Source organism: Bemisia tabaci, chromosome 4, assembly GCF_918797505.1.
Source record: "Bemisia tabaci chromosome 4, PGI_BMITA_v3".
In the NCBI taxonomy this organism is placed as follows: Eukaryota; Metazoa; Arthropoda; class Insecta; order Hemiptera; family Aleyrodidae; genus Bemisia; species Bemisia tabaci.
The window spans coordinates 39,999,999-40,014,175 of NC_092796.1; the positions used below are offsets into that span (position 1 = coordinate 39,999,999).

Consider the following 14,177-nt stretch of genomic DNA (forward strand, 5'->3'; position numbering starts at 1 on the left):
TTCCCGCTGTTTTTCGTATGTTACTTTGAAATAAAATGGAGATGGCAACCTGCAACTTGCGCAAAAAATTATCTTTTTTATCATCCTCTAAATGAGGTATCAGTGGAGGGGGTTTCCATTCAAAGGAAAAATTTGGGGGAGGGGCATCCCTACGGAGAGGTGTCCCCAAAAAATTTTGGATTAGAAGCATTTCCCAAGTTTCGTTTCAACAGCTCAATTAGGAAAAGTTTAAGAGGGAGGGGGGCGGACTTTCGGAACACCCTGTATTAGGGAAAAAATTAAGAGAGGCAAAGGGCAAAACCAATAGAGTGATGTTGGATAGGAGTTATTTTTTTTTTTTTTTTTTTTTTTTTTTTCAAGTTTTAAATAACTCTCAGGTCTAATGCCGTGCACGCCTAATTCCACACCTAGCCCTAGATGGCCACTGCATGAGATCATCATCCTACCTTTTCTACAGCCACCTTGTCGACCGAGAATCGAACCTGGGACCTCCTGAGTGCTAGAGCTGAACCACTACACCACAAGATGCGTACCATGTTGCCAGTGTGTTTTTCGGAACGAGTATCTATCTAACAGGGGTACCACAATGATACATCTGCATGCCCAATCAGACTAGAAAATTTGGTCACGAGTCCGTAAAAAATGACACATATGTCAGCATGATATCTTTTCACGGTGAAAGTAGGATCTTTAAAAGAATCTGCGTGATATTCACTCAAAATACAGGGTCATTAATCGTTGAAAAAATAAGGAGAAAAAATGTGCAGCAGCAACTGGTGCGTTTGGTTCCTGCGCGAGGCATCTTTCTGCGTAGTCTGCGCAGTTGGATATGGTTGGATTGGTTGGATACTGGATTGCACCGTCCGTGCGATGCGGAGCAAGTAAAAGTTAAAGTTGAATTGAATTCGTGATTAAAGTTTGGTGGTCGTCGCAGTTTCTTCGCCCCAAATGAACTTTGTCTAATTAGCGTTGCGAATTTTCAACCGGCATCATGTCATCCTCAGTTGTTGAGTGAAGGTGAGAGGTGTGGCAGGTGACAGTCCGTGGATTTCATCCATCGCGGGTGCGGGCAGGCTACCTTGGTCACCGGATCGTGTTGTGTTTTGTTCCTTTTGGTGCTTAAAAATATGTTTTCATTGAATCATGATCTCATCAGCTCAAACTTTAAAGAGTAAAGCATGGCTTTTTTGTGGCCGTGTCATAGAGTCTAATTATACTCCGAAGTTCTTTTATCAAGATGGCACCATGGCCTGAGCAGTCTAATGAACCAAAAGCCCCAGATAAACCAAGTGAAAGTGAAAAGTGCAGAGAAGTTGGAAGCAACCCCAGCAAACTAAATCACTCTGATTCCAATGATGGGGATACATGTGGTGTTACACTCAAAAGTTCTGATGCTCTGGTAAGTGTTTGTTGCTCCTCTTACCACTAGCAACTGCTTCTATTCGTTTGGTTTGTTTGGAGATATGTGGAGCTAATTTTTTCTCAAAAGACCTGTTAATTAGTTTTAGCCCCCACTATTGTCTAATTTAAACCATCCAACTGTCCCTAAAGTACATTTTCTTATCAGAGTTTCCTCTGCTGCAATGAGTACTATGTATGACCGTAGTCCGACGAGCTTAGGTTCATCTTTCTCTGATAGTCGTGTCTGCCTTAAGAAACCACTACGTCTGATATTAGACCCTATCTGCATCAATAATTTTAATAATACAATCTCGTTTCATCCTAGTTCAGTGCTATGTCTGCATGAAAACTGCTTGGCTCTGCTGCGAGTAATCAATTTTAGGTTAGGAATGGCTGACCTGTTGTTGGTAGGTAAGGTAGGAATAGGTTACATTTTCTCGAGTTGCTGCACCAATTTAGCACACAACTCATCCTTCAGAGTAATGTGCTGCTCACTAGCATCTATTCTGGGTTACCCTGCAGCTTTAAATGCAATTTAGTAGTGAAACTACCTCTTCATGGTTAGATCTGTAGCGTTGCATGTTAAGACTTTGATTACGTTTACTGTTTCAAATTACTGATCATTTTGAAGATTGACAAAGATTTCTGTTTCTCTGAAGATGAAATGAACTTTTTCAGAATTTTATTCCTTGCCCACGCCCTCTTTTTTTTTTTTTTTTTTTTTTTTTTTTTTTTTTTTTTTTTTTTTACTGTAAAAGAATACTTACAAGGGAGATGGATTGAAGGGCACTGGGAAAAATTTCTATCCCATTTATTAATTTAAATTGAGTAGTTCCAACTCCGGAAAAGCCGTTTGGTCTCTGCAGATCACTGAAAAGTAAGTTATGATGGGTATATACTTTCATGATTATGTGACAAATGTGAAGGAAGCTGAAAAACGTTTTAAACTTGGGAACTTTAAATTGAGTAGGTACTTCACCATAATAACAAAAAAAAAAAAAAAGCGCTGGTTCTCAGGTTTTTCCAGGTGTTAATATCCTTTATATTCCCATATAATACCCCTTGGTTTCCAAAAATTTCAATTACATAACTTCCTCAGAGTTTCCATTCAGAACCCATTGTGCAACCCTGGTATCGTAATAATGCAGGAAAAAAGCACCCATTGAAAGAGGAAAGACATGGACAATCTTCTAGAGTCATCTAGTTTTAATTGGCATCTGTTTTCCTCTTCCAGATTTTCACACTTGTGAGCACTGGAAAGCCTCCAAATCCCTCTCCATAGAATACTTACGCTAAGTTTGACAATCGAAAATGAATATAGAGACAGGAATAAAAATAAAACTTCATATTCAACTTCAACTTCATTTTTTGTGTTCAAAGATAGAAACTCTTAATACCGTCTAATAAAATAAAGCACCTTGATGTTGCATTTTTAATGATTCGACTTCAAATTATCAGGTGTACCATCACTATGGTTATATTCAAACTAAATTCTTTCTGAAACTAATCGCAAGGTTATTTGACCAAAAATTTGGACTCTGTGACCAAAATTTAATTTGACTAGACACCTGACATAGAAATGTGTTCAAGGTGCAGTACGGAATAGAGAATTTGCAGGTGTCTGAAATTTGATGGATTTCGTGTTTAAGTGGAAACTACTGAGTGAACTGAACAAGAGGATACCTTTGGTTCATGAATTGAACAATTATTGGAGAAGATATGACAAAATGATCTAATCTGCTAAAACACATGTGTTTAAATGAGAAATGCTGCCAGATGACATCACTGAGCGGTGCATTTTCTCACTTTTAAATCTATTTTTATACTACTTACTTCCTATATCAGAAAAAAATTATAAAAAATACTGTGAAATCAGCACTTTAAGCACTTTCAGATGAAGCATTAAAAAATTTGTATGCAAATTCCCCATTTGAGCCGCGTGGCGGCCGTTTTTTCGATCGCTAATTTGGATTTTGGGCGTCCTGAAAGAGTCTAAGAAGTATTCCAAGGAAAAATTTGGATCCTCTGATCAATCTGTATTTTATATAGTCACATTACTCGACACTGGGTATGAAGTCATGAAATTTGACCTCCGTGGCCGCCATCTTGGATTTTGGGAGCTCCGTAAGAGTTTGAGAAGTACATATTTCGAATAAAAATTTCGATTCTCTGACCATATTGCAGTGTGGAGCACACTGGACAATTTGCCCGAATCAACAAAAATGGACCCTCTTAACGTCCGTTTAGGCCGCCATTTCAAATTTTAATCACCCGTAATGGTCGATGCGGATTTTCGGGAAAAAGTTCCGTACTCCGTAGTTTGCGACCCCAAATTTGAATGTTACTAAAAATACACAAGAATAGACTTCCATTATGACTATGTGCGCGGATGCAAGCAATTTCATCCGCGTGACCGTCATTTTTACCGCCATCCTAGATAAGGGACGCCGGTTTGATTTTTTATCTTGAAACCACCGAAAATCGAATTCCACAGAACATACGATAATACTTACACATTTTTTCTCCTCAGTTGCACATGAAAATGCAGCCAACAGAAAGACCGAACTTCTACACTTTTTTCTGCCTAATTTCGGTTTCTATGAGAAGTATGGGTCAGTGAACAGCAAAAATGTCAAAGGCAGGCTAACTTTGGAGTCTTTAGACTGACAATGAACATTGTGCTTGAACTTTTACACTTTCGGAAGTTTTTTACTCAAAGCTCTACAGATGATAAGGTGGCTGTTTCTATAGATTTATCAAATTTTGTGGCACCGAAGTAAAATTTTCGGAAAATTAAACCTAAGTCAACGAGTAAAGTTTTAAGGGCCCAATGTGATACTTTTCGGATGTAAAATTTGATTTCAATACTTTTTTGTTCCCAAGCACGTTTTCGTAGGACGCATATTTTTTTTTTTTTTTTGAAGTCATTGATATCCATTAAATGACTTCCCCCAGGCTCCGTTCGCCAGTTTAAAGCGAACGTTCCCTAACCCCTCTTATTCATGCCAGTCACCGATTTTAACTGAGTTTCTGGAGTAGGTAAGTCCTTTAGGGGGGGGGGGGGGGGGGGGGATTTTATGAGGCAATTTTGCTCTCACACTGCAGAGCAACATTTAATAGGTTGCGTACCTACCTACCCTATCTTCTGACATTTTAATTTCTCAATAAATTTTGGCACAACCTTCCTATCCAAAAAACAGGAGAGGGGGGGGGGGGTAAACTATCTTTTCTCTTAAATTGTCATGTATGTTAGTTTTTTCGTCTTACTCTTTCTTGTCTCTCGAGATACAGAGCCCTTCACTTAACAAAAGGTATGCCTCTCCCTATTTCACAGTAAGAAATTTGTTTTCGAGTTTTGTTTTTTTTTTTTTTTTTTTTTTTTTTTTTTTTTGAAAAAGAGAACCAGCGCTACGATCGCGTTTCAAAGGTTGGGAGGTTGTCAAAAAATAGTGAAAAAGTCCGAAAAATCTTTACGTAATATTTGAACAGCCCCTAAGTTGCAAACCTACAGTTTTAAAGAGTAAAATCACCTGTCCCAATTTCGTTCTGCATAAATTGGTAACGGAGTAACTGCCCCTGGAAACTATGCGATTTTCACGAACGTTATCAACACCCCACTACAAGCCAATAGAAGTTTTCGCTTGTTGAAAATGATACCGTGAGCGCCAATGACATGCGCCAATGTTGAGAGCTCTTAGGCAGCGGCAAAAGGTGATGAACGCCCCCTCTACTGTTTCCATCGAATGACTATTTGTGTTCGCTGTGCAATGACTTGTACTTTGTGCTAATAGGTGAAAGTTATCTCTGAATGTACATAGTGTTATTTGTTAGAAACTTCTATTTTCACGTTACCATAAATTTTGTAAATAGTCTCGTTATTTAGTTTGTGAAGTCCTTTTTTAACGTAGCAAGCGCGATTGAAGCGTCCGTGATAAGCTGTGCCCCAACTTAACCTACATTGTGCTTTTCCAGTTGTTCTGAGACATCATTTAGGCTGTCAAGTAACGTATACTTTTTGAAAATTTTAATGCGATTTCTTCTCTAAGTGTGTTAAAATTCAGATTGATCTCTCTTGTATATACTTGCTTTTCCAACAACGCAATTTTTAAGATTTCTCCCTGCCTTATCACAGCTCTGACACTGGAGACTCAGTTCTAGTTGTAGGATTTTGTAAGGTCATCCTTATCCTTATCCTTATATTTTCACATCGATCGGAAAATTTCGTGGGCAATTGCTTTTCTGTTTCTTTCCTGTCAAAATTTCTCTCCTTTTTTTGTCCTTCATCGATTGACCATCATGTATTGTTAGCACTTCAATCTCCAAGGCGAAGTCATAATATCGTCATTGGTTCCAGATTTGGTTCGTTCAATCTCCTGGAAGCAGTTGTCATTGGATAAAGTTACCGCTGCCAAAAATCTCAATGTTGGGCTTTCTTTTCTCATGAGCTTTTTTCTTTTCTTTTGAAATGTGGTGTTAGCATGTATTAGGAGAACAGAAGAAAATTGGTAGACGTGCAGGAAGCATTGCTAGTAGCCAAGTGGAAGTTGGACTCTCCAGTTAAATGGAAAGTGAAATAAACTTAAAAGACAAGAGGTAATGAAATCAATAAATGTATTGAATTAAGACACCCTGAAATACATAATAAATGATAGAAGATCAATGTAGTACGATGTGATAACACAGTGTTTGAATAGACTCCCATCCTTTAGTGGAGTTGTTACTGACCAGGTCCTAGTGGCCAAGGTTTCTCTTGCGGAAGGAGGTCCCTAATCGATCACAGAATAAAGGATGACACCGTGGCAAGAGTTGATTGCGCTATTTCTGGGGACAAAAGCAAAAATATCATTAGGTTTATGGAGCAGAAAGACTACAACTGATAATAAAATGGATGAAACTGCATTTGAATCGTATATTTAAGAGGGGAACAAAATTAGCTCAGTCGAGAAAAGATTAAAATACGATGTTGCCCCAAACATGGCAGGGCAACTTTCAATGATTTGAGGATGTTAATTCGAAGGTACTTAAATTTAGGGTCATTCCATACGAAAGCTTTCACTGCGCCTCCTCTGGATTTGATCCAGCTTGATGCTCTCATTCTGTACGTCTATTCTAGAAGAAGACCATTAGTTTTAAATTTTTCTGGCTAATTTTACCAATCTACAGAGGTTTGAATATGCATACAATTGCTAGATTTCTCCAAAATGATCAGCTGTAATTATCTAATTACTCCAGGACCGACTGGAAAGTAATGCACACTTGTAAATATTTCAAGAACGGTTACAGATTGTTCCATGAGTCAAAAAGGTAAAAGTGATTACCTCTAAAATGGTGTATTACTTTTTTAACTTAATCACGTGTAACTTGATACAGCATGGCCAATCCTACAATTAGACAAGTTTTTTCATTCCGTCAGTGAGGTATTCTGGTATTCCGCTCTTGAGCCAAGATCGAACAGCTACTTTGACTGCATCATCGAAAGTGTTTTTGCGGCCTTTTAGATATCTTCTCAAATCGATATTGTAAGGAGCAAAATCCGAGTAGTGTGGAGGATACAATATTGTCTCTAATTTCAAGTACATCTCATAGGACTGGGGAAGTCTTCACAAAACTGAGGCATGAAACATCACACTCTCCGTACAGCTCAGACCTTACTCCTTGCGATTTGTATTTGCCCCCAAATTTCCAAGCCTTTTCTATGGCACAGACGCTATTTAATTGTTTAATTGAGTCTTTTGGTGTAAATACAGGCTTGATACCCAAAGGAAGCACTGTTATGAGCATTTTAAAATTAGTTTTCCCTACTTGCTCACAGCTTTGAAATAATGCCTGAAAACAGGTGATTCTGGTTATCATTCTATTTGTGAGTTATTAATGGAAATACCTGAAAACCTCTTCCCTTCTCAATGATTTTTTCTTATAGTTGAGATCTATCAAGTATTTTTGATGTTGGCCAAATTAATGAGATGAAATCTTCCATTAAAGCATTCATAAAATGATGGACATTCTTGATCTTCTATCTTGTTTTGACCTCCGGGTACCTAATTGAGTGAGCCATAATATAAACTTTTTTGTGTGCCTAGTTTATACAGTAAAAACCTCTTGTAATAAGAGCGAACAAAATTATATTATATAATTTTCATTTATATCTGTTGAACACGCCACTAGGGGCTTTTAAGTCCCTGGTTTCTGCTCATTTCAAGGGTGTGGTTTACGTTACTAATTTCTGTTTGAATACTTTTTTTTGCATGCCATCTTTTCACTTTTGCTTTGTTTTCCACTCGTTACTTAATGGATCTTTTTCCGTGCATTTTGTAAATGAATAAGTAAGTAAAGAAATAGTTTCAAGTTTTGCCTAATAAACCCCATTGTAATATCCAATGTGGCCAACTTTAGTTCGGAAGAAAAGAGGAGAACTAGAACTGGGGAAAGAAAAGAAGAGACAAAAGTCACATCGGTCTGGATGCATCAATCATCAGTTGGCCATTGGTTAGCCTGTAAATATCTGTTGAATGCAATTTTTGGATGTAACAATTGTCTCTTCTTTTCTTTCCCCTGTTCTATATTTAAAAGCCTCCCCCGTCCCCCCATTTATTTCCCAATTTCAATGCAAGATTTTGCTGACCAAGCTCCATTGTATGATCAAAAGTGGGCAACTTTAGTTCAGAGAAAGGAAGAAAACTATATATAGGAAATTCCTCTTTGTAAGATTTCCCAAAAATAATTGTACCTCTATTTAAATCTCAATGAAGTAGCCCTAATCTACAGGAAGATAACATCAGATGGCCCTTGAATATTTTTCCCCAGTATGAACTTGGAAAATAGACATTTTGTGATGAAGAGAAAAGGTTGCAAGTCTAGTTTGATCTGAGATCACTAATGACCTTGCCTGCTATCAAAGTGCATTTGAGCACTGAAGTGTGTTCGTACTTCTGATAAGATATAGTGAATAATGAATTAGCCCTCATTTCTTCTTTGTGCCACAGCCATTTTTTTTGTTTTTATTTTACTGGTTCGTCTTTGGTGCAGCCTCCTCTGTACATAACAATTTTTTCCCCCCCTTTGTGACAACTCGAAATTTTAACAAGCATTTCTTCAGGTAGCAAAGCATGAGCTTTTTGACTATTGCCCAAATGTTGTTCTCTTAAATGGTGTTACATTGTAACACTATTGTCTTGTTAATATTTAAATAACTTTAATTCAAGAAAAGCTAATTTTTGAAGATACCAGTTTGAGGATTTGCATAAGTTGGTTTCAATATGCTTCTGTTTAATAACATTGTGACCATCCTGTTTATTCTTCTAAAATAGTTGAGAATAATTTTTTAAACTAACATCCAGGCTGAGGAGCTTCCATTTACAAGTTTTATGGCAAGTATTTGAGAAAGAACCTAATCAGAACCTAACCGTTCAGTGTCAGAATGATGGCTTTAAGTTATTTACCGTTTCATGAATAAATTAATAGAAGAATAGGCACATAGACAGGAGCTTCGATGCTAATGAACTTTAGAATTCACTTCATTATTTCCTCTATCCAGGCGAGTTTTCGTGCAGGTCTAACAGCTGTTCAATAATTCAGTATGATGATACAAAATTATGCCCATTATAATTCTCGTGAACATCTCTCATTCATTTCTTCTACCTCTGTTCATTATAAGCCAAGTATTTGATTTACTTCTTTGCTTCCCCTAATTTCTCATACTTAACTGATGTTAGATTTTCGATGGTTCAATCCAAAATTCAAAGCCATTCCTTGGATATGAAATGCCATTTCTTTTCCTTAAAAGAAAATAAATACCTTGCAGACATGGAATTAAAGAGAATTTGACTTCAGAGGTTCAAACACAGGGAATGCAGAAAAATTCCTGAACTTATGGAAAATTTTGGCACCCTAATGTGATGACTCTTGGAAATCTTGAATTTAGTGAGCATGAATGGTTGTAATGCCGACATGTCTTTTCTTGCTGTGCAAACTCAGGAAAAATCCTGAGAAAATGCAGGACTTATCCAGGGTGAAAGAAATTCTGTTCTGAAACTTTGATAGCAGCCATTTTTTACCATAATTTTTCAGTAGACTTTCGATTTTATAATCATAAAAAATTCTTGACTCTCATAGAATTTTTTTAGTATCTTAAATTTTGTTTTTCTTATAGTCTTATGAAGTGTTGGTTTGATTTGTCTAAGCTACTTTTCTGTTTTTTACAGGCGGATGAGAAAAATCCATGTGTTCTCTCTTTGGATGAATGTCAGTTGAAAGCTTTATTAGATGAAGCTATTGCCTACAAGAATCCCATCGACCGAGAAGGGAAGAGTGATCTTTTCAAGGTAAATATTCCAAAGTGCAACATGTATTTCCAGTCAAACTCTTCTCAGACTCAACGTTCCTAGGTAGCAGTACAGAAAACCTGACGAAGAAAACGCTAAATAATGACAGTTGATTCTCTCTCTGTTCTGAAGTTGAGGCTGAGAATGAAGTTTGGTTATGCAATTGCAGGAATGTTGACTTGCACTGGAATAGGTGTGTCGGCAATCTGGTAAACAAGGAATGTTGGCTGGGAAAACTGGGAATACTGGTCAGGGACTCTAACCAGGTCAGAAAAATCAAGGAAAAGCCCGGGACTCTGTAAAAAAAGACTGAAAATTAGAAAAATCTTGTTTGTCATGTGAAAACATCTTAACTATTTAAACGGGGTTCCTGTCTGGTTTAAGGAATGATTCACACCTGAAGATGAAAGGCATCTATGTTTCTGTCATTTGCAGTGCAATTAATGTCACAAATTGTTCCAAGTTCAGTTCTATGCTTACCATTTGTCCATGTGATAAATGAGAGAATGGAGGATTCGCATGCAAATGTTAAATTGCTTCATCTGAAAGTGCTTAAAGAGATGATTTCACAGTATTTTTTTAAAAAAAATTTCTGCTATGGGAAATAGTATATAATTAGATTTAAAAGTGAGAAAATGCACCGCCTAGTGACGTCATCTGGCGGCATTTCCCATTTAAACACATGTATTCTAGAAGATTAGATCATTTTGTCATATCCTCTTCAATAGTTGTTCAATTCATGAACCAAAGGTATCCTCGTGTTCAGTTAACGCAGTAGTTTCCACTTCAACACATACTTCATCAAATTTCAGACACCTGCAAATTCTCTATTTGGATCATTTTAGTCAGGAAAAACCTGGAAAAGTCAGGAAATGTTTTTCCTATCAGTCTGTCAGCACCCGATTAGGCATTATTAGATAATTATTTTGGTTTCAGGAAAGACCCATGATACACAATGAATTTTGATTAAAATTTGTTGATCATGGAATTTTTTGGTGATCTTAGGTGACAAAATTGCTCTCGGTGAATCTACAGCGGTAGCCACAGCTCCAACAGCTGCAGACACAGCATTCTTGTAGACAAAGCAGTCGCTGAATCACTTGGAAAATTCCCACAAATCCATAAATGAATTGAACAAATGAGTAAAAATATTTAATACATTACTAGTATCTACAAGTCTCCATCTAAAGTTTATCCAGTATTTGTCTATAAACAGATCTAATGATTAAAAAGAAGCTGTCAATCCATTTCTTCATCAATGTATAATATATTTAAGTAAGACATGATTATCATCTGTATAGGAGTTGCTAGAAGAAGCCGAAGCTGACGACAAGGAAGAGGCGCGGAGTGGTGGCGGTGCAGGAGGTGGAACTGGGATCGGAACGCCTTCTGTTCAGACTAATCATTACCACAACAACTATCGCCGAAGCAACAGGGCGCATAGACGTGATGGTGTCACAGTGGGTGAACGTCAATTGCGTGGTGGCTCCCTCCAAAATATCCATGCCTTCAGCTACGAACTAGAAGGTGGAAGAAAGCGCGGGAAAAACAGACGAAATGATGGTGCTGGCGTGAATGTGAGCGCGCGTCAACGAGAAGGGGGGTCACTTCCAAACAATGTGGATCATGTCCCCCAGCCGGATCATCTAGCAACGGCTGCTGCTCTCATGCTTGAAGATCTTCATCCTCTCCTTCCAATTTCACTCTCGCGAAGAAAAGAAATGCCAATTGCATCTGAAACACTTTCATCTGCAACAAACTATGTCGTTCTTGATGTCAATTCTTCCATGAATGAGGAGGTGTCGTCAGCTAAACAAAAGAACTCCAACGAAGATTCTGCTGGTGGCATTGAGTTACAGGAGCTAAACTCAGATCGAAACGACACTGTCTCTTACACCTCTCGAGCAACTTTAGAAATTAGCGAACACTCAGCTAATAATACCAACTTTGACCAGAAAAAATCAAATTCTCTACTGGTTAAGGACTCTGATGAAGTTGATTTACCCGTTGTTTTCTCCCTTAACAAGGTACGTATTATTTCTACATTCGGTTTTCTCTCATATTGGCTCTTCGTTAAAGTAATAGTTCAAATTATTCTCTCAATTGACGAGAATGCTGAGAAATCTAGGAGACGAGGAACACAATTTTCTTTATTTTTTCTGAATGTTAGGGTTTAGGGGAACTAGGCTCCATTGTGTTTTTCTGAAATCCAGCTCTCGAAACCTATTGATCGTAAGAGGAATTGCCAGATTTCTCCAGTTGTGCTGCTCCCTCTCAAATAGTTGGATTTGTATATAATCCTTCTGCCTTAATTTTTTTGATGCATGAACATCCCACGCAATCTGAAACCACCCTTCACTATCGATTAAGTAAGCATCATTCATAATGAGTCACCAAACCATGAACGAATTTTGACTTGCGAAGACCTTTTTCTAAAAGTTAATGAAGTGTAGAACACAATGCGCACATTATAAACGCCAAAAAGTAACTCACAAACTGAAAAATTTGAAATTCTAAAAGCACAACTTTTCTGCAAATTTTAAACGCCTTGGTTTCATGCCACCCTGAGTGATGTCATCTGGCAGCAATCAGAAGATAGCATGGGCCTGTATGACTCCTGTCCAATGTCTTTCTATTCCTTGCTTATGAAAACAATATGCTAGTCGAAACTTTATCCTCAGAATCAAAGAATGGAATCTCATTCATGTCATCTGTAGTAAACAAGCAGCAATTCTTCATTGAAATTCATTTTCTTCTAACAAACATCAGAGGAAAATGAGCAGAAGAGATTGCAATTTGACTGCTGCAGTACCTCACTCAATCATTTTCTTGTCATTCCGGCACATTTGAAGTTCTCTCGAGTTTTTAGACTTTTTGAAAGCAAGCTTGTCAAAGATTTTGGCTCCAAAAATAAGCATTAAATCACCACATTATCTCTTAATTCGGTACTTTCAGAATGTTAAGTAAAAAAGAAAGTTTAGTGACCTAATAGCTGTTGCTCTATGAAAGCTAGCCCAAACATATGCAATCATACCAAATCTTTTCAATCGCTCTTTAACCAAATAATATCAAGGCGTCATCTCCATCGAAACATTGAATGGATGCAGTAAGCGGAATCACTCGGCAGTTGATCTTACAGTATGTTTTATAGCAATCTAATGAAATAAATGTCTGTTTTTTCATCTTTTTTCTTCTCTCTCTCTCTCTCTGTTTAATAGAATTATGGACTAGTCAATGGAAGAGACAAGGCTCCAATCCAGCTTCTCTCTGCAAGCAATCCTCTAAAATCTATCGTTGCTAATGACAAAGGTATGCATATTTTTTTAAATAATATTAAAACTGAGCAATATTTTACTATTGTTTCACTTCATTCCTAGCTCATGTGGCCAGCAAAAATTGTAAAATGACAATAAATATGTCTTTGTCTGTACAAATTTAGGAAAATCGAATGTTAGTCATGAAAAATGAAATCGTCTGGACTCAGGACTGAACAGTGTTGTATAACTTGTGCTGTGGCTCCATCAATCACAATTTAATTTTAATTGTTTTCATCCTCCAATAATTATACAGTTTTTGCAAGGATTGACATTTCTTTCCTTTTTGTAGAACATTATGAGCAAACATAGTGTGATGTAGCTGAAATGCAGTTGTAGTGCTTCGCTTGAGCAAAGCGGTATCATTACCTTGCAGAAAAGTGTGTTACCAGTGATTCTTTTATCATTGCTATTGGATACATCGAATATCGCAAGAATGATGTAGCTACTGAATCAGTCTGTTACAATCTGCAGTAATTTATCTACTGAGCAGAGGTTTTACTCCAGTACTATCAAATATTTTTTTTTTCTTTCCTACGAGATGAAGGAGCTTCATGTATGTCTTTGTCACGTATGAAACTAGATAATTGGATTTTTGCAAAAAGTTCATTAAAAATTAACAGATTATAATGCAGTTCCCCAACTGCATTCACTAATGCTTACGCTCCCCAGCATGTTGAAAAGCAGAATGACAGATCTTCAATGGTGATCTAATTTTTTTCATTCAACTCCAATAGATGAGATTTGGAAATCGCAACAATCGTGATAAAGGTTATGCTGCACGTGTAGAGTCAAGACCATGGTGTTAAATCTGGATAGTAAGATCTAATCATTGTTTCTAATGAGGGAAAGTTGAGAATATTAGTGAAATAAGATATCAAGCGATAATTTTCCTGATTTTACAACCTCTTTCTCAGATGTTTTGGACAAATTAGTCTTATTGCCCCTGGAAAAGCAGGGGAGCATATGCATTTTTTTTTTTTTTTTTTTTTTTTTTTTTTCTGTGTAATGAATTAAATGATGACTAGATCATTTTGAATTTCTTCGGATAAATTAGAAATGTATGAAGATGTCCTGTTTTTCTCAAAGGACATTTTTTGTGCCCTTACTGAAAAAATTGAAATTTTGTGTTTTCCCATAG

The 14,177-nt window shown here is 37.1% G+C and overlaps 1 protein-coding gene across 3 annotated transcripts in view; it reads left to right on the forward strand.

Annotated features, from left to right (window-relative positions):
* Nucleotides 1-811: 811 nt before the first annotated feature.
* The window catches only part of LOC109031481 (uncharacterized), a 31,716-nt gene continuing 18,350 nt past the window's right edge, over nucleotides 812-14,177 (forward strand). For all 3 annotated transcript variants that reach the window (XM_019043001.2, XM_019043002.2, XM_019043003.2), the window contains exons 1-4: nucleotides 812-1,399; nucleotides 9,603-9,722; nucleotides 11,024-11,749; nucleotides 12,941-13,031. In XM_019043001.2, the coding sequence (XP_018898546.2) occupies nucleotides 1,238-1,399; nucleotides 9,603-9,722; nucleotides 11,024-11,749; nucleotides 12,941-13,031 (1,099 nt within the window). In that variant the 5' untranslated portion in view covers nucleotides 812-1,237. The remainder of the gene's footprint in view (nucleotides 1,400-9,602; nucleotides 9,723-11,023; nucleotides 11,750-12,940; nucleotides 13,032-14,177) is intronic.